This window comes from Oncorhynchus mykiss, chromosome 28, assembly GCF_057628025.1.
Source record: "Oncorhynchus mykiss isolate SJ-2025 chromosome 28, ASM5762802v1, whole genome shotgun sequence".
Lineage (NCBI taxonomy): Eukaryota > Metazoa > Chordata > Actinopteri > Salmoniformes > Salmonidae > Oncorhynchus > Oncorhynchus mykiss.
The window spans coordinates 6,005,486-6,027,876 of record NC_143049.1 but is presented as its reverse complement, the minus strand read 5'-3'; the positions used below and the strand labels follow the sequence as shown (position 1 = coordinate 6,027,876).

The 22,391-nt window shown below is 49.7% G+C and overlaps 1 protein-coding gene and 1 long non-coding RNA gene across 3 annotated transcripts in view; one reads left to right on the top strand and one right to left on the bottom strand.

Moving 5' to 3' along the window:
* The window catches only part of LOC110508383 (sodium/potassium-transporting ATPase subunit beta-1-interacting protein 3), a 131,004-nt gene that overhangs the window by 37,221 nt on the left and 71,392 nt on the right, over window positions 1-22,391 (top strand). For both annotated transcript variants that reach the window (XM_036966657.2, XM_036966655.2), the window contains exons 2-3: window positions 1,796-1,933; window positions 3,722-3,802. In XM_036966657.2, coding sequence (XP_036822552.1) covers window positions 1,796-1,933; window positions 3,722-3,802 — 219 coding nt within the window. The remainder of the gene's footprint in view (window positions 1-1,795; window positions 1,934-3,721; window positions 3,803-22,391) is intronic.
* The window catches only part of LOC149970688 (uncharacterized), a 55,421-nt gene that overhangs the window by 18,427 nt on the left and 14,603 nt on the right, over window positions 1-22,391 (bottom strand). The gene's annotated exons all lie outside the window — the stretch shown is intronic.

Genomic DNA, 22,391 nt, shown 5'->3' with positions numbered 1-22,391 from the left:
CTATAATTTTGTTAGTTATGTTCCAACATGCCCTTCATCTTGTGCCAATATCAGTTATTTTTAAGTCTTTAAGTTTATATTTTTCTCTAAGAGATTGTCAGTTGGATAGGCTCTCTGCCAGGTTTTGTATATTTTACCTAAAGACAACTGTGTCTTCGTCCTCCTCTGATGAGGAGTAAGAAATGTCAGACCAATGCGCAGCGTGGTAAGTGTTCATCCTTTTAAGAAAATGAACTGAACACTAAATACGAAGTAACAAAAGAGAACAAACGAAACAGCTCCGTCAGGTGCAACACACACTAAACAGAAAATAAACACCCACAACTAACAGTGAAACCAGGCTACCTAAATATGATTCTCAATCAGGGACAACGATTGACAGCTGCCTCTGATTGAGAACCATACCAGGCCGAACACAGAAAATCCAAAATTATAGAAAAAAGAACATAGATAACCCACCCAACTCACGCCCTGACCATACTAAAACATACCATACTAGACATAACAAAAGAACTAAGGTCAGAACGTGACAATATGAACATCCTTTTCTGACTCAAATCAGATTCCCTCAAATTCGCTCTGATGTCCAAAAGATTTAAAATCTAATTTCATTCTATGAAACCTTTAAATTCCATGTATTTTAAAATATCTACATTTGTCAGTCCAAAATGTATTTTTAATTCTGTCCTGTAAGTGCTTGCTTAAGTCGCTAATGCCTAGACACAGCTCTGTGTGTGTGTGTGTGTGTGTGTGTGTGTGAGGCTGGATGTATCTCTGGCTGAAGCTTACAGTGCCATGCTGTGTGTGTGTGTGTGTGTGTGTGTGTGTGTGTGTGTGTGAGGCTGGATGTATCTCTGGCTGAAGCTTACAAACTGTCAAACCCACACCTGCTTCACGAGGCCCATCAACATTTCCACCTCGTTAAGAAGATGTCAATGTCTGTGTGTGGTAATGAGAGAATCCTCGTTAAGAAGATGTCAGTGTCTGTGTGTGGTAATGAGAGAATCCTCATTAAGAAGTCAGTTTCTGTGTGTGGTAATGAGAGAATCCTCGTTAAGAAGTCAGTTTCTGTGTGTGGTAATGAGAGAATCCTCGTTAAGAAGATGTCAGTGTCTGTGTGTGGTAATGAGAGAATCCTCGTTAAGGTGTAAGTGTCTGTGTGTGGTAATGGGAGAATCCTCATTAAGAAAATGTCAGTGTCTGTGTGTGGTAATGAGAGAACCCTCGTTAAGAAGATGTCAGTGTCTGTGTGTGGTAATGAGAGAATCCTCATAAAGATGTCAGTGTCTGTGTGTGGTAATGAGAGAATCCTCATTAAGATGTCAGTGTCTGTGTGTGGCAACGAGAGAATCCTCGTTAAGATGATGTCAGTGTCTGTGTGTGGTAATGAGTGAATCCTGGTTAAGAAGATGTCAGTGTCTGTGTGTGGTAATGAGAGAATCCTGGTTAAGATGTCAGTGTCTGTGTGTGGTAATGAGAGAATCCTCGTTAAGAAGATGTCAGTGTCTGGTAATGAGAGAATCCTCGTTAAGAAGATGTAAGCGTCTGTGTGTGTTAAGGAGACTAATCAAATGCAGAATGGACCATGGCACTGCTTTATGCTTTCATTAAGATGTGGATGGATGTGTCACGGTGGTTTATACTCTTGTTGTACATTGTGGTTGGTTGGGTAATGCACTTAGCCTATACTGTACCTTTGAGTGTCCTTGCACGTTCAAATGCGACCAAAAAGGATGTTCTTGACCTTCATCCCCCAAATTCAGTCTTCCTAACCCTCCCCCCTCCCCCCCTGCAGATCGTGGCGTTGGAGAGGCAGGTTTTTGACTTCCTGGGATACCAATGGGCGCCCATTCTGGCCAACTTCTTCCACATCATCATTGTCATCCTCGGCTTCTTCGGCACTATACAGTACCGACCACGCTACATTGTAGTGGTGAGTACAAACATTCACACAGGTGCACACATTACATTGGGGTGTCGTTTGTTATTTTTCCATTTATCCAAACTCCCAAGATCCCTGGCTCTCTCCCTAAACACATTGTTTGGCGTCTTAATCCTTTTTAATCCATCAGTAATTACATTTAATTAATGACTCAACTTCCATTCATTTCACACTCGAACAGAGTGTACCCTAGGGTCCACCTCAGCACGAATCCACAGGATTTAGGATTTGGTTAAATCTGAGGGGTTATGGGTGGGGGGAGTGATGGAAAGGAGGATTAGATTAGTTGAATTAGGTGTGTTAGTACTGGGCAAGAACAAAAGCCTGGCCATCTTGTATCACTCCAGACCCAAGATTGAAAAACCTAATAGAATGTCCTAGAACGTTCAAGATTGAAGCACACTAGAAGGTTGCAGATTGAAGAATACTAGAATGTTCTAGATTGAAGAGCAGTACAATGCTCTAGATTGAAGAACCCATAGCTCCCGGACAGGTTATGAATATTTTAAGTGTTATTCCACTCTGGTGTCGTTTGGAGTTAGAAGATCATTACAGGAAGTGTATTGTCTCTTTTATTCAGTTAACACGGGATGGATGAAGCTAAGTAATGATAACATTTCACATATACTGTACGTCAAAAATGTATTAGCAATGTTCACTTTGGGTGTTAATGTGGAAAGAAAATCAAAGGGCGAGGGAGAGAGGTTGGAAGGAATGGGTGAGGGAGAGAGGTTGGAAGGAATGGGTGAGGGAGAGAGATTGGAAGGAATGGGTGAGGGAGAGAGGAGAGAGATTGGAAGGAATGGGTGAGGGAGAGAGGAGAGAGAGGTTGGAAGGAATGGGTGAGGGAGAGAGGAGAGAGATTGGAAGGAATGGGTGAGGGAGAGAGGAGAGAGAGGTTGGAAGCAATGGGCGAGGGAGAGAGGAGAGAGAGTTTGGAAGGAATGGGTGAGGGAGAGAGGAGAGAGAGTTTGGAAGGAATGGGTGAGGGAGAGGAGAGAGAGATTGGAAGGAATGGGTGAGGAAGAGAGGAGAGAGAGGTTGGAAGGAATGGGTGAGAGAGAGGAGAGAGGTTGGAAGGAATGGGTGAGGGAGAGAGGAGAGAGAGGTTGGAAGGAATGGGTGAGGGAGAGAGGAGAGAGAGGTTGGAAGGAATGGGTGAGGGAGAGAGGAGAGAGTAACCAAAGGCAAGAGCGGATAGTGGGAAGAATACTTTCTTGGAAAAAGTATGGTTCAACAGTATGACTCAACGTCTTTAGGCTAGGATAATTAGGGCAAGTCCTCTACTGTCTCAATGAGCGTTGACATGTTCACATGGTGAAAAACATCTCCTTTGGAAGAAGTTCAGCCGTGAGTGGAAGTTTGGTTAGCAGCTTCCTGTCAGAAGACCATATTGATGGATGATTATGGATTGGATTTGAGTATCGCTTTTTCAAAGTGCTCAAAGTGTCTGTAAGGAGACAAACTATAGTTCGTTTTTTGTATAATAGACCCTTTGTAAATGTTGCAAATGTAATTCCATCCTAAGACCTGTTTATGCCCCTCCATTAAACACTCAGCTGGTTTAAAAAACAACTCCTTTAAGTCTTAATGGACTTATCGCAGCTTTGGCATGTGGGCTAGAGCGGGTAGTACACATGAATAAATAAACAGTCTAGTGCAGTGTAGAGTGTGTCCCATAACACCATTCACAGACAGAGATCTTTCATTTCATTTCCAACTTATTTTCATTTGCGATGTGTTTTTTGAAGTTTGTGTGTGTGTGTGTGTCCTGTACAGTACACAGTGTGGACAGCTCTCTGGGTGGCCTGGAATCTCTTCATCGTCTGTTTCTACCTGGATGTGGGAGGCCTGACCAAGGTAGGCGCTATTCTCTCTGACGACAGAGCAACTGTCCTCCATCTTGGATTGTATCTTCCACCATTTAAAATAGTGTGTTTCTCTGTCTGTTGTTATGTTCATGTGTTCTCTCCTTGGTGCTCGAGAGACATTGAATAAAACATGTAGTCATCCTAGAGAGGTGGGAACTAGGTGGTGGAAAATGTATTCCAAGACCTTCAGTGTCAGGGTTCAGAGAGTAGAGAGCTTAGCCCCAGGAGGATGCCCCGCTGACCCCTGCCACAAGCACACCCACCCCTTACTAAATACCCATCCCCCATACCCCCCGTACTAAATACCCATCGGATACCCCCCGTACTAAATACCCATCCCACACCCCCCGTACTAAATACCCATCCCACACACCCCTCACCTAAATACCCATCCCACACACCCCTCACCTAAATACCCATCCCACACCACCCGTACTAAATACCCATCCCACACACCCCATACTAAAGACCCATCCCTCACACCCCATACTAAATACCCATCCCACACACCCCTCACCTAAATACTCATCCCACACACCCATCACCTAAATACCCATCCCACACACCCCTCACCTAAATACCCATCCCACACCCCGTACTAAATACCCATCCCACACACCCCTCACCTAAATACCCATCCCACACACCTCTCACCTAAATACCCATCCCTCACACCCCTCACCTAAATACCCATCCCACACACCCCGTACTAAATACCCATCCCACACACCCCATACTAAATACCCATCCCACACACCCCTCACCTAAATACCCATCCCACACACCCCGTACTAAATACCCATCCCACACACCCTGTACTAAATACCCATACCACACACCCCGTACTAAATGCCCATCCCACACACCCCTCACCTAAATACCCATCCCACACACCCCTCACCTAAATACTCATCCCACACACCCCTCACCTAAATACCCATCCCACACACCCCTCACCTAAATACCCATCCCACACACCCCGTACTAAATACCCATCCCACACACCCCTCACCTAAATACCCATCCCACACCCCGTACTAAATAACCATCCCACACACCCCTCACCTAAATACCCATCCCACACACCCCTCACCTAAATACCCATCCCACACACCCCTCACCTAAATACCAATCCCACACACCCCTCACCTAAATACCCATCCCACACACCCCATACTAAATACCCATCCCACACACCCCATACTAAATACCCATCCCACACACCCCTCACCTAAATACCCATCCCACACACCCCTTACCTAAATACCCATCCCACACACCCCTCACCTAAATACCCATCCCACACACCCCTCACCTAAATACCCATCCCACACACCCCTCACCTAAATACCCATCCCACACACCCCTCACCTAAATACCCATCCCTCACACCCCATACTAAATACCCATCCCACACACCCCATACTAAATACCCATCCCACACACCCCTCACCTAAATACCCATCCCTCACACCCCATACTAAATACCCATCCCACACACCCCATACTAAATACCCATCCCACACACCCCATACTAAATACCCATCCCACACACCCCTCACCTAAATACCCATCCCTCACACCCCATACTAAATACCCATCCCTCACACCCCATACTAAATACCCATCCCACACACCCCATACTAAATACCCATCCCACACACCCCTCACCTAAATACCCATCCCACACACCCCATACTAAATACCCATCCCACACACCCCGTACTAAATACCCATCCCACACACCCCTCACCTAAATACCCATCCCACACACCCCTCACCTAAATACCCATCCCTCACACCCCATACTAAATACCCATCCCACACACCCCATACTAAATACCCATCCCACACACCCCTCACCTAAATACCCATCCCTCACACCCCATACTAAATACCCATCCCACACACCCCATACTAAATACCCATCCCACACACCCCATACTAAATACCCATCCCACACACCCCATACTAAATACCCATCCCACACACCCCTCACCTAAATACCCATCCCTCACACCCCATACTAAATACCCATCCCATACACCCCATACTAAATACCCATCCCACACACCCCTCACCTAAATACCCATCCCACACACCCCATACTAAATACCCATCCCACACACCCCGTACTAAATACCCATCCCACACACCCCTCACCTAAATACCCATCCCACACCCCGTACTAAATAACCATCCCACACACCCCTCACCTAAATACCCATCCCACACACCCCTCACCTAAATACCCATCCCACACCCCGTACTAAATACCCATCCCACACACCCCTCACCTAAATACCCATCCCACACCCCGTACTAAATACCCATCCCACACACCCCTCACCTAAATACCCATCCCACACACCCCATACTAAATACCCATCCCACACACCCCTCACCTAAATACCCATCCCACACACCCCTCACCTAAATACCCATCCCACACCCCATACTAAATACCCATCCCACGCACCCCGTACTAAATACCCATCCCACACACCCCTCACCTAAATACCCATCCCACACACCACTCACCTAAATACCCATCCCACACACCACTCACCTAAATACCCATCCCACACACCCCGTACTAAATACCCATCCCACACACCCCGTACTAAATACCCATCCCACACACCCCTCACCTAAATACCCATCCCACACACCCCTCACCTAAATACCCATCCCTCACACCCCGTACTAAATACCCATCCCACACACCCCTCACCTAAATACCCATCCCTCACACCCCGTACTAAATACCCATGAAACACCCCTCACCTAAATACCCATCCCACACACCCCGTACTAAATACCCATCCCAAACACCCCGTACTAAATACCCATCCCACACACACCATACTAAATACCCATCCCACACACCCCATACTAAATACCCATCCCACACACCCCATACTAAATACCCATCCCACACACCCCGTACTAAATACCCATCCCACACACCCCGTACTAAATACCCATCCCACACACCCCTCACCTAAATACCCATCCCACACCCCGTACTAAATAACCATCCCACACACCCCTCACCTAAATACCCATCCCACACACCCCTCACCTAAATACCCATCCCACACCCCGTACTAAATACCCATCCCACACACCCCTCACCTAAATACCCATCCCACACCCCGTACTAAATACCCATCCCACACACCCCTCACCTAAATACCCATCCCACACACCCCTCACCTAAATACCCATCCCACACCCCATACTAAATACCCATCCCACACCCCATACTAAATACCCATCTCATGCACCCCGTACTAAATACCCATCCCACACACCCCTCACCTAAATACCCATCCCACACACCACTCACCTAAATACCCATCCCACACACCCCGTACTAAATACCCATCCCACACACCCCGTACTAAATACCCATCCCACACACCCCTCACCTAAATACCCATCCCACACACCCCTCACCTAAATACCCATCCCACAGACCCCTCACCTAAATACCCATCCCACACACCCCTCACCTAAATACCCATCCCTCACACCCCGTACTAAATACCCATCCCACACACCCCTCACCTAATACCCATCCCACACACCCCTCACCTAAATACCCATCCCTCACACCCCATACTAAATACCCATCCCACACACCCCATACTAAATACCCATCCCACACACCCCATACTAAATACCCATCCCACACACCCCTCACCTAAATACCCATCACACACACCCCTCACCTAAATACCCATCCCACACACCCCGTACTAAATACCCATCCCACACACCCCATACTAAATACCCATCCCACACACCCCATATTAAATACCCATCCCACACACCCCGTACTAAATACCCATCCCACACACCCCTCACCTAAATACCCATCCCACACCCCGTACTAAATAACCATCCCACACACCCCTCACCTAAATACCCATCCCACACACCCCTCACCTAAATACCCATCCCACACCCCGTACTAAATACCCATCCCACACACCCCTCACCTAAATACCCATCCCACACCCTGTACTAAATACCCATCCCACACACCCCTCACCTAAATACCCATCCCACACACCCCATACTAAATACCCATCCCACACACCCCTCACCTAAATACCCATCCCACACACACCTCACCTAAATACCCATCCCACACACCCCTCACCTAAATACCCATCCCACACCCCTCACCTAAATACCCATCCCACACCCCATACTAAATACCCATCCCAAGCACCCCGTACTAAATACCCATCCCACGCACCCCGTACTAAATACCCATCCCACGCACCCCGTACTAAATACCCATCCCACACACCCCTCACCTAAATACCCATCCCACACACCACTCACCTAAATACCCATCCCACACACCACTCACCTAAATACCCATCACACACACCCCGTACTAAATACCCATCCCACACACCCCGTACTAAATACCCATCCCACACACCCCTCACCTAATTACCCATCCCACACACCCCTCACCTAAATACCCATCCCACACACCCCTCACCTAAATACCCATCCCACACACCCCTCACCTAAATACCCATCCCTCACACCCCGTACTAAATACCCATCCCACACACCCCTCACCTAATACCCATCCCACACACCCCTCACCTAAAGATCCATCCCTCACACCCCATACTAAATACCCATCCCACACACCCCATACTAAATACCCATCCCACACACCCCTCACCTAAATACCCATCCCACACACCCCATACTAAATACCCATCCCACACACCCCTCACCTAAATACCCATCCCTCACACCCCGTACTAAATACCCATCCCACACACCCCTCACCTAATACCCATCCCACACACCCCTCACCTAAATATCCATCCCTCACACCCCATACTAAATACCCATCCCACACACCCCATACTAAATACCCATCCCACACACCCCTCACCTAAATACCCATCCCACACAGCCCATACTAAATACCCATCCCTCACACCCCGTACTAAATACCCATCACACACACCCATCACCTAAATACCCATCCCACACACCCCGTACTAAATACCCATCCCAAACACCCCATACTAAATACCCATCCCACACACACCATACTAAATACCCATCCCACACACACCATACTAAATACCCATCCCACACACCCCATACTAAATACCCATCCCACACACCCCGTACTAAATACCCATCCCACACACCCCTCACCTAAATACCCATCCCACACACCCCTCATCTAAATACCCATCCCACACCCCGTACTAAATACCCATCCCACACACCCCTCACCAAAATACCCATCCCACACACCCCATACTAAATACCCATCCCACACACCCCTCACCTAAATACCCATCCCACACACCCCTCACCTAAATACCCATCCCACACACCCCTCACCTAAATACCCATCCCACACCCATACTAAATACCCATCCCACGCACCCCATACTAAATACCCATCCCACACACCCCTCACCTAAATACCCATCCCACACACCCCGTACTAAATACCCATCCCACACACCCCGTACTAAATACCCATCCCACACACCCCTCACCTAAATACCCATCCCACACACCCCTCACCTAAATACCCATCCCTCACACCCCGTACTAAATACCCACCCCACACACCCCTCACCTAATACCCATCCCACACATCCCTCACCTAAATACCCATCCCTCACACCCCATACTAAATACCCATCCCACACACCCCATACTAAATACCCATCCCACACACCCCTCACCTAAATACCCATCCCACACACCCCTCACCTAAATACCCATCCCTCACACCCCATACTAAATACCCATCCCACACACCCCTTACCTAAATACCCATCCCTCACACCCCGTACTAAATACCTATCCCACACACCCCTCACCTAAATACCCATCCCACACACCCCTCACCTAAATACCCATCCCACACACCCCTCAACTAAATACCCATCCCGCACACCCCTCACCTAAATACCCATCCCGCACACCCCTCACCTAAATACCCATCCCGCACACCCCTCACCTAAATACCCATCCCACACACCCCTCACCTAAATACCCATCCCACACACCCCTCACCTAAATACCCATCCCTCACACCCCATACTAAATACCCATCCCACACACCCCTCACCTAAATACCCATCCCTCACACCCCGTACTAAATACCCATCCCACACACCCCATACTAAATACCCATACCACACACCCCTCACCTAAATACCCATCCCTCACACCCCGTACTAAATACCCATCCCACACACCCCGTATTAAATACCCATCCCCCACACCCCTCACTTAAATACCCATACCACACACCCCGTACTATATACCCATCCCACACACCCCTCACCTAAATACTCATCCCACACACCCCGTACTAAATACCCATCCCACACACCCCTCACCTAAATACTCATCCCACACACCCCGTACTAAATACCCATCCCACACACCCCTCACCTAAATACCCATCCCACACACCCCGTACTAAATACCCAACCCACACACCCCTCACCTAAATACCCATCCCACACACCCGTCACCTAAACACCCATCCCACACACCCCTCACCTAAATACCCATCCCACACACCCCTCACCTAAACACCCATCCCACACACCCCTCACCTAAATACCCATCCCACACACCCCTCACCTAAATACCCATCCCACACACCCCGTACTAAATACCCATCCCACACCCCATACTAAATACCCATCCCACACCCCGTACTAAATACCCATCCCTCACACCCCTCACCTAAATATCCATCCCACACACCCGTCACCTAAATACCCATCCCTCACACCCCTCACCTAAATACCCATCCCACACACCCCTCACCTAAACACCCATCCCACACACCCCTCACCTAAATACCCATCCCACACACCCCTCACACCCCATACTAAATACCCATCCCACACACCAAATACTAAATACCCATCCCACACACCCCTCACCTAAATACCCATCCCTCACACCCCGTACTAAATCCACTTCACACACACCCCTCACCTAAATACCCATCCCACACACCCCGTACTAAATACCCATCCCAAACACCCCATACTAAATACCCATCCCACACACACCGTACTAAATACCCATCCCACACACCCCGTACTAAATACCCATCCCACACACCCCGTACTAAATACCCATCCCACACCCCGTACTAAATAACCATCACACCCATCCCAAACACCCCATACTAAATACCCATCCCACACACACCGTACTAAATACCCATCCCACACACCCTCACCTAAATACCCATCCCACACACCCCTCACCTAAATACCCATCCCACACACCCCTCACACCCCATACTAAATACCCATCCCACACACCCCATACTAAATACCCATCCCACACACCCCTCACCTAAATACCCATCCCACACCCCGTACTAAATACCCATCCCACACACCCCTCACCTAAATACCCATCCCACACACCCCATACTAAATACCCATCCCACACACCCCTCACCTAAATACCCATCCCACACACCCCTCACCTAAATACCCATCCCACACACCCCTCACCTAAATACCCATCCCACACCCCATACTAAATACCCATCCCACGCACCCCGTACTAAATACCCATCCCACGCACCCCGTACTAAATACCCATCCCACACACCCCTCACCTAAATACCCATCCCACACACCACTCACCTAAATACCCATCCCACACACCACTCACCTAAATACCCATCACACACACCCCGTACTAAATACCCATCCCACACACCCCGTACTAAATACCCATCCCACACACCCCTCACCTAATTACCCATCCCACACACCCCTCACCTAAATACCCATCCCACACACCCCTCACCTAAATACCCATCCCACACACCCCTCACCTAAATACCCATCCCTCACACCCCGTACTAAATACCCATCCCACACACCCCTCACCTAATACCCATCCCACACACCCCTCACCTAAAGATCCATCCCTCACACCCCATACTAAATACCCATCCCACACACCCCATACTAAATACCCATCCCACACACCCCTCACCTAAATACCCATCCCACACACCCCATACTAAATACCCATCCCACACACCCCTCACCTAAATACCCATCCCTCACACCCCGTACTAAATACCCACCCCACACACCCCTCACCTAATACCCATCCCACACATCCCTCACCTAAATACCCATCCCTCAAACCCCATACTAAATACCCATCCCACACACCCCATACTAAATACCCATCCCACACACCCCTCACCTAAATACCCATCCCTCACACCCCGTACTAAATACCCATCCCACACACCCCTCACCTAAATACCCATCCCACACACCCCGTACTAAATACCCATCACACACGCCCAATACTAAATACCCATCCCACACACCCTTCACCTAAACACCCATCCCTCACACCCCATACTAAATACCCATCCCACACACCCCTCACCTAAATACCCATCCCACACACCCCTCACCTAAATACCCATCCCACACCCCATACTAAATACCCATCCCACGCACCCCGTACTAAATACCCATCCCACACACCCCTCACCTAAATACCCATCCCACACCCCGTACTAAATAACGATCCCACACACCCCTCACCTAAATACCCATCCCACACACCCCTCACCTAAATACCCATCCCACACACCCCTCACCTAAATACCCATCCCACACACCCCGTACTAAATACCCATCCCACACACCCCTCACCTAAATACCCATCCCACACACCCCTCACCTAAATACCCATCCCACACACCCCTCACCTAAATACCCATCCCACACACCCCATACTAAATACCCATCCCACACACCCCTCACCTAAATACCCATCCCACACACCCCTCACCTAAATACCCATCCCACACACCCCGTACTAAATACCCAACCCACACACCCCTCACCTAAACACCCATCCCACACCCCATACTAAATACCCATCCCACACCCCGTACTAAATACCCATCCCACACCCCGTACTAAATACCCATCCCTCACACCCCTCACCTAAATATCCATCCCACACACCCGTCACCTAAACACCCATCCCACACACCCGTCACCTAAACACCCATCCCACACACCCCTCACCTAAATACCCATCCCACACACCCCTCACCTAAACACCCATCCCACACACCCCTCACCTAAATACCCATCCCACACACCCCTCACCTAAACACCCATCCCACACACCCCTCACACCCCATACTAAATACCCATCCCACACACCCCATACTAAATACCCATCCCACACACCCCTCACCTAAATACCCATCCCTCACACCCCGTACTAAATCCCCTTCACACACACCCCTCACCTAAATACCCATCCCACACACCCCGTACTAAATACCCATCCCAAACACCCCATACTAAATACCCATCCCACACACACCATACTAAATACCCATCCCACACACCCCATACTAAATACCCATCCCACACACCCCGTACTAAATACCCATCCCACACACCCCTCACCTAAATACCCATCCCACACCCCGTACTAAATAACCATCCCACACACCCCTCACCTAAATACCCATCCCACACACCCCTCACCTAAATACCCATCCCACACACCCCTCACCTAAATACCCATCCCACACACCCCTCACACCCCATACTAAATACCCATCCCACACACCCCATACTAAATACCCATCCCACACACCCCTCACCTAAATACCCATCCCTCACACCCCGTACTAAATACCCATCACACACACCCCTCACCTAAATACCCATCCCACACACCCCGTACTAAATACCCATCCCACACACACCATAGTAAATACCCATCCCACACACCCCATACTAAATACCCATCCCACACACCCCGTACTAAATACCCATCCCACACCCCGTACTAAATAACCATCCCACACACCCCTCACCTAAATACCCATCCCACACACCCCTCACCTAAATACCCATCCCACACCCCGTACTAAATACCCATCCCACACACCCCTCACCTAAATACCCATCCCACACCCCGTACTAAATACCCATCCCACACACCCCTCACCTAAATACCCATCCCACACACCCCATACTAAATACCCATCCCACACACCCCTCACCTAAATACCATCCCACACACCCCTCACCTAAATACCCATCCCACACCCCATACTAAATACCCATCCCACGCACCCCGTACTAAATACCCATCCCACACACCCCTCACCTAAATACCCATCCCACACACCACTCACCTAAATACCCATCCCACACACCACTCACCTAAATACCCATCCCACACACCACGTACTAAATACCCATCCCACACACCCCGTACTAAATACCCATCCCACACACCCCTCACCTAAATACCCATCCCACACACCCCTCACCTAAATACCCATCCCACACACCCCTCACCTAAATACCCATCCCACACACCCCTCACCTAAATACCCATCCCTCACACCCCGTACTAAATACCCATCCCACACACCCCTCACCTAATACCCATCCCACACACCCCTCACCTAAATACCCATCCCTCTCACCCCATACTAAATACCCATCCCACACACCCCTCACCTAAATACCCATCCCTCACACCCCGTACTAAATACCCATCACACACACCCCTCACCTAAATACCCATCCCACACACCCCGTACTAAATACCCATCCCAAACACCCCATACTAAATACCCATCCCACACACACCATACTAAATACCCATCCCACACACCCCATACTAAATACCCATCCCACACACCCCGTACTAAATACCCATCCCACACACCCCTCACCTAAATACCCATCCCACACCCCGTACTAAATAACCATCCCACACACCCCTCACCTAAATACCCATCCCACACACCCCTCACCTAAATACCCATCCCACACACCCCTCACCTAAATACCCATCCCACACCCCATACAAAATACCCTTCCCACGCACCCCGTACTAAATACCCATCCCACACACCCCTCACCTAAATACCCATCCCACACACCACTCACCTAAATACCCATCCCACACACCACTCACCTAAATACCCATCCCACACACCCCGTACTAAATACCCATCCCACACACCCCGTACTAAATACCCATCCCACACACCCCGTACTAAATACCCATCCCACACACCCCGTACTAAATACCCATCCCACACACCCCGTACTAAATACCCATCCCACACACCCCGTACTAAATACCCATCCCACACACCCCTCACCTAAATACCCATCCCACACACCCCTCACCTAAATACCCATCCCACACACCCCTCACCTAAATACCCATCCCACACACCCCTCACCTAAATACCCATTCCTCACACCCCGTACTAAATACCCATTCCTCACACCCCATACTAAATACCCATCCCACACACCCCTCACCTAAATACCCATCCCACACACCCCTCACCTAAATACCCATCCCTCACACCCCATACTAAATACCCATCCCACACACCCCATACTAAATACCCATCCCACACACCCCTCACCTAAATACCCATCCCTCACACCCCGTACTAAATACCCATCACACACACCCCTCACCTAAATACCCATCCCACACACCCCGTACTAAATACCCATCACACACACCCCATACTAAATACCCATCCCACACACCCGTCACCTAAACACCCATCCCTCACACCCCATACTAAATACCTATCCCACACACCCCTCACCTAAATACCCATCCCTCACACCCCTCACCTAAATACCCATCCCACACACCCCTCACCTAAATACCCATCCCACACACCCCTCACCTAAATACCCATCCCACACACCCCTCACCTAAATACCCATCCCACACACCCCTCACCTAAATACCCATCCCACACACCCCTCACCTAAATACCCATCCCTCACACCCCATACTAAATACCCATCCCACACACCCCATACTAAAAACCCATCCCACACACCCCTCACCTAAATACCCATCCCTCACACCCCGTACTAAATACCCATCCCACACACCCCGTACTAAATACCCATACCACACACCCCTCACCTAAATACCCATCCCTCACACCCCGTACTAAATACCCATCCCACACACCCCGTACTAAATACCCATCCCCCACACCCCTCACCTAAATACCCATCCCACACACCCCTCACCTAAATACCCATACCACACACCCCGTACTATATACCCATCCCACACACCCCTGACCTAAATACTCATCCCACACACCCCGTACTAAATACCCATCCCACACACCCCTCACCTAAATACCCATCCCACACACCCCGTACTAAATACCCATCCCACACACCCCTCACCTAAATACCCATCCCACACACCCCTCACCTAAATACCCATCCCACACACCCCTCACCTAAATACCCATCCCACACCCCATACTAAATACCCATCCCACACCCTGTACTAAATACCCATCCCTCACACCCCTCACCTAAATACCCATCCCACACACCCGTCACCTAAACACCCATCCCTCACACCCCATACTAAATACCCATCCCACACACCCCTCACCTAAATACCCATCCCTCACACCCCGTACTAAATACCTATCCCACACACCCCTCACCTAAATACCCATCCCACACACCCCTCACCTAAATACCCATCCCACACACCCCTCACCTAAATACCCATCCCACACACCCCTCACCTACATACCCATCCCACACACCCCTCACCTACATACCCATCCCACACACCCCTCACCTAAATACCCATCCCACACACCCCTCACCTAAATACCCATCCCACACACCCCTCACCTAAATACCCATTCCTCACACCCCATACTAAATACCCATCCCACACACCCCATACTAAAAACCCATCCCACACACCCCTCACCTAAATACCCATCCCTCACACCCCGTACTAAATACCCATCCCACACACCCCATACTAAATACCCATACCACACACCCCTCACCTAAATACCCATCCCTCACACCCCGTACTAAATACCCATCCCACACACCCCGTACTAAATACCCATCCCCCACACCCCTCACCTAAATACCCATCCCACACACCCCTCACCTAAATACCCATACCACACACCCCGTACTATATACCCATCCCACACACCCCTCACCTAAATACTCATCCCACACACCCCGTACTAAATACCCATCCCACACACCCCTCACCTAAATACCCATCCCACACACCCCTCACCTAAATACCCATCCCACACACCCCTCACCTAAATACCCATCCCACACACCCCTCACCTAAATACCCATCCCACACACCCCTCACCTAAATACCCATCCCACACACCCCTCACCTAAATACCCATCCCACACCCCATACTAAATACCCATCCCACACCCCGTACTAAATACCCATCCCTCACACCCCTCACCTAAATACCCATCCCACACACCCGTCACCTAAACACCCATCCCACACACCCCTCACCTAAACACCCATCCCACACACCCCTCACCTAAATACCCATCCCACACACCCCTCACCTAAATACCCATTCCACACCCCATACTAAATACCCATCCCACACCCCGTACTAAATACCCATCCCACACACCCATCACCTAAATACCCATCCCACACACCCATCACCTAAATACCCATCCCACACACCCCTAACCTAAATACCCATCCCACACACCCCTCACCTAAATACCCATCCCACACACCCCTCACCTAAATACACATCCCACACACCCCTCACATAAATACACATCCCACACACCCCTCACATAAATACCCATCGCACACACCCCTCACCTAAATACCCATCCCACACACCCCTCACCTAAATACCCATCCCACACACCCCTCACCTAAATACCCATTCCTCACACCCCATACTAAATACCCATCCCACACACCCCATACTAAAAACCCATCCCACACACCCCTCACCTAAATACCCATCCCTCACACCCCGTACTAAATACCCATCCCACACACCCCATACTAAATACCCATACCACACACCCCTCACCTAAATACCCATCCCTCACACCCCGTACTAAATACCCATCCCACACACCCCGTACTAAATACCCATCCCACACACCCCGTACTAAATACCCATCCCCCACACCCCTCACCTAAATACCCATCCCACACACCCCTCACCTAAATACCCATACCACACACCCCGTACTATATACCCATCCCACACACCCCTCACCTAAATACTCATCCCACACACCCCGTACTAAATACCCATCCCACACACCCCTCACCTAAATACCCATCCCACACACCCCTCACCTAAATACCCATCCCACACACCCCTCACCTAAATACCCATCCCACACACCCCTCACCTAAATACCCATCCCACACCCCATACTAAATACCCATCCCACACCCCGTACTAAATACCCATCCCTCACACCCCTCACCTAAATACCCATCCCACACACCCCTCACCTAAATACCCATCCCACACACCCCTCACCTAAACACCCATCCCACACACCCCTCACCTAAATACCCATCCCACACACCCCTCACCTAAATACCCATTCCACACCCCATACTAAATACCCATCCCACACCCCGTACTAAATACCCATCCCACACACCCCTCACCTAAATACCCATCCCACACACCCATCACCTAAATACCCATCCCACACACCCATCACCTAAATACCCATCCCACACCCATCACCTAAATACCCATCCCACACACCCCTAACCTAAATACCCATCCCACACACCCCTCACCTAAATACCCATCCCACACACCCCTCACCTAAATACACATCCCACACACCCCTCACATAAATACACATCCCACACACCCCTCACATAAATACCCATCGCACACACCCCTCACCTAAATACCCATCCCACACCCCGTACGAAATACCCATCCCACACACCCCTCGCCTAAATACCCATCCCACACCCGATACTAAATACCCATCCCACACACCCCATACTAAATACCCATCCCACACACCCCATACTAAATACCCATCCCACACACCCCATACTAAATACCCATCCCACACACCCCTCACCTAAATACCCATCCCACACACCCTGTACTAAATACCCATCCCCCACACCTCCTGTACTAAATACCCATCCCCCACACCCCATACTAAATACCCATCCCACACACCCCTCACCTAAATACCCATCCCACACACCCCTCACCTAAATACCCATCCCACACACCCCTCACCTAAATACCCATCCCACACACCCCTCACCTAAATACCCATCCCACACACCCCTCACCTAAATACCCATCCCACACACCCCGTACTAAATACCCATCCCACACACCCCTCACCTAAATACCCATCCCACACACCCCTCACCTAATACCCATCCCACACACCCCTCACCTAAATACCCATCCCACTCACCCCGTACTAAATACCCATCCCACACACCCCTCACCTAAATACCCATCCCACACCCCGTACTAAATAACCATCCCACACACCCCTCACCTAAATACCCATCCCACACACCCCTCGCCTAAATACCCATCCCACACCCCATACTAAATACCCATCCCACACACCCCTCACCTAAATACCCATCCCACACACCCCGTACTAAATACCCAACCCACACACCCCTCACCTAAACACCCATCCCACACACCCCTCTCCTAAATACCCATCCCACACACCCCTCACTTAAATACCCATCCCACACACCCCATACTAAATACCCATCCCACACACCCCTCACCTATATACCCATCCCACACACCCCTCACCTAAATACCCATCCCACACACCCCTCACCTAAATACCCATCCCACACACCCCTCACCTAAATACCCATCCCACACACCCCTCACCTAAATACCCATCCCACACACCCCGTACTAAATACCCATCCCACACACCCCTCACCTAAATACCCATCAGATACACCCCTCACCTAAATACCCATCCCACTCACCCCGTACTAAATACCCATCCCACACACCCCTCACCTAAATACCCATCCCACACCCCGTACTAAATAACCATCCCACACACCCCTCACCTAAATACCCATCCCACACACCCCTCGCCTAAATTTCCCATCCCACACCCCATACTAAATACCCATCCCACACACCCCTCACCTAAATACCCATCCCACACACCCCGTACTAAATACCCAACCCACACACCCCTCACCTAAACACCCATCCCACACACCCCTCTCCTAAATACCCATCCCACACACCCCTCACTTAAATACCCATCCCACACACCCCATACTAAATACCCATCCCACACACCCCTCACCTAAATACCCATCCCACACACCCCTCACCTAAATACCCATCCCACACACCCCTCACCTAAATACCCATCCCACACACCCCTCACCTAAATACACATCCCACACACCGCTCACATAAATACCCATCCCACACACCCCTCACCTAAATACCCATCCCACACACCCCTCACCTAAATATCCATCCCACACACCCCATACTAAATACCCATCCCACACACCCCTGTACTAAATACCCATCCCACACACCCCGTACTAAATACCCATCCCCCACACCCCTCACCTAAATACCCATCCCACACACCCCTCACCTAAATACCCATCCCACACACCCCGTACTAAATACCCATCCCACACACCCCTCACCTAAATACCCATCCCACACACCCCGTACTAAATACCCAACCCACACACCCCTCACCTAAATACCCATCCCACACACCCCTCACCTAAATACCCATCCCACACACCCCGTACTAAATAACCATACCACACAACCCTGTACTAAATACCCATCCCACATACCCCGTACTAAATACCCATCCCACACACACAGATACACATACAGACACACACACTCACCTACTTACCCATCCCACACACACACACACAGATACACAAACAGAAACACACACACCCCGTACCTACTTACCCATCCCACACACATGGATACACATACAGACACACACACCTACTTACCCATCCCACGCACACACACAGATACACATACAGACACACACACACCTACTTTCCCATTCCACACACACAGACACACATACAGACACACACACACACCTACTTACCCACCCCACACACACACACACACAGTTACACATACAGACACACACACCTACTTACCCATCCCACACACACAGATACACATACAGACACACACACACACCTACATACCCATCCCACACACACGGATAGATATACAGACACACACACACCTACTTACCCATCCCACACACACACACAGATACACATACAGACACACACACCTACTTACCCATCCCACACACACACACAGATACACATACACACACACCTACTTACCCATCCCACACACACGGATACACATACAGACACACACACCTACTTACCCATCCCACACACACGGATACACATACAGACACACACACTCACCTACTTACCCATCCCACACACACATATACACATACACACACACACCTCCTTACCCATCCCACACACACATATACACATACACACACACACCTACTTACCCATCCCACACACACAGATACACATACACACACACACACACACCTACTTACCCATCCCACACACACAGATACACATACCGACTCACACACCTACTTACCCATCCCACACACACAGATACACATACACACACACACACACCTACTTACTCATCCCACACACACGGATACACATACAGACACACACACCTCATCCGCCCACCAACAACTCTATAGCACCTGACGGACTGCCAGACACACACCCTGACAGATCTCCTGAGTCTCTGTTTCCGTGCCGACAGAAAGTATTACATTTGATTATGATGATTATTTCCCTTCTCTGCTCCCAATTTATTTGAGCAGTTTGATCTGAGTGCTGAGAGTCAGGTATACTGCATATGTCCTAGTTCTCATGACAGTGGCTTAACCCTGGGGTCCTCCCTGTCTGATGTGGAGTCACACTTAGGCTATGTGGGGTTAAATGAGCTCCTCATCCAATAAGAGGACTAACACACAAATGGACAGTCTGTGCCTGTGTGCATGTGTGTGTAAGTGTGTCTTTGTCTGGTATACACACATATTTATCCAGTTAGAATCTTGGGTTTTATTCTGCCAAAGCTCACACTGCTAAGGAGAGATCATGACATTGTGATAAAACAGGACAGGAGATGTGAGTGGTTTTCCTTTGTATACTTCTATCAACTTCACTATATAGAGTTTTCACACAGGCCCAAACTATGACTGCACTTAGCACACTCCAGTCTGGTTTTTCCAGATCTCATCTGCTCCCCCGGGGTTCCTTTTAGCAGGTTAAGTCTGGATTTAGGTTTATTGGGATCCCCATTAGCAGCAGCTACTCGTCTCGTCTTGTTCATCAAACATTTTTCCTCCACTATCTTCACATTCTCCCCCTCCTTTTTTCTTTGTCACTTCTTTCCTGTCACACCCTGGCCTGACCCATCCTCCTCCATTTCTTTCTGCTCCACTCCTCTGCTTTGTCTTTGGTCTATTCCCTCCCTGTCTTCTGCTCTGTTTCTCTCCATCACACTCAGAAGGACTCCGTCAGTGATGGGGATCGACATTGATCTCTCAGTGAAGATG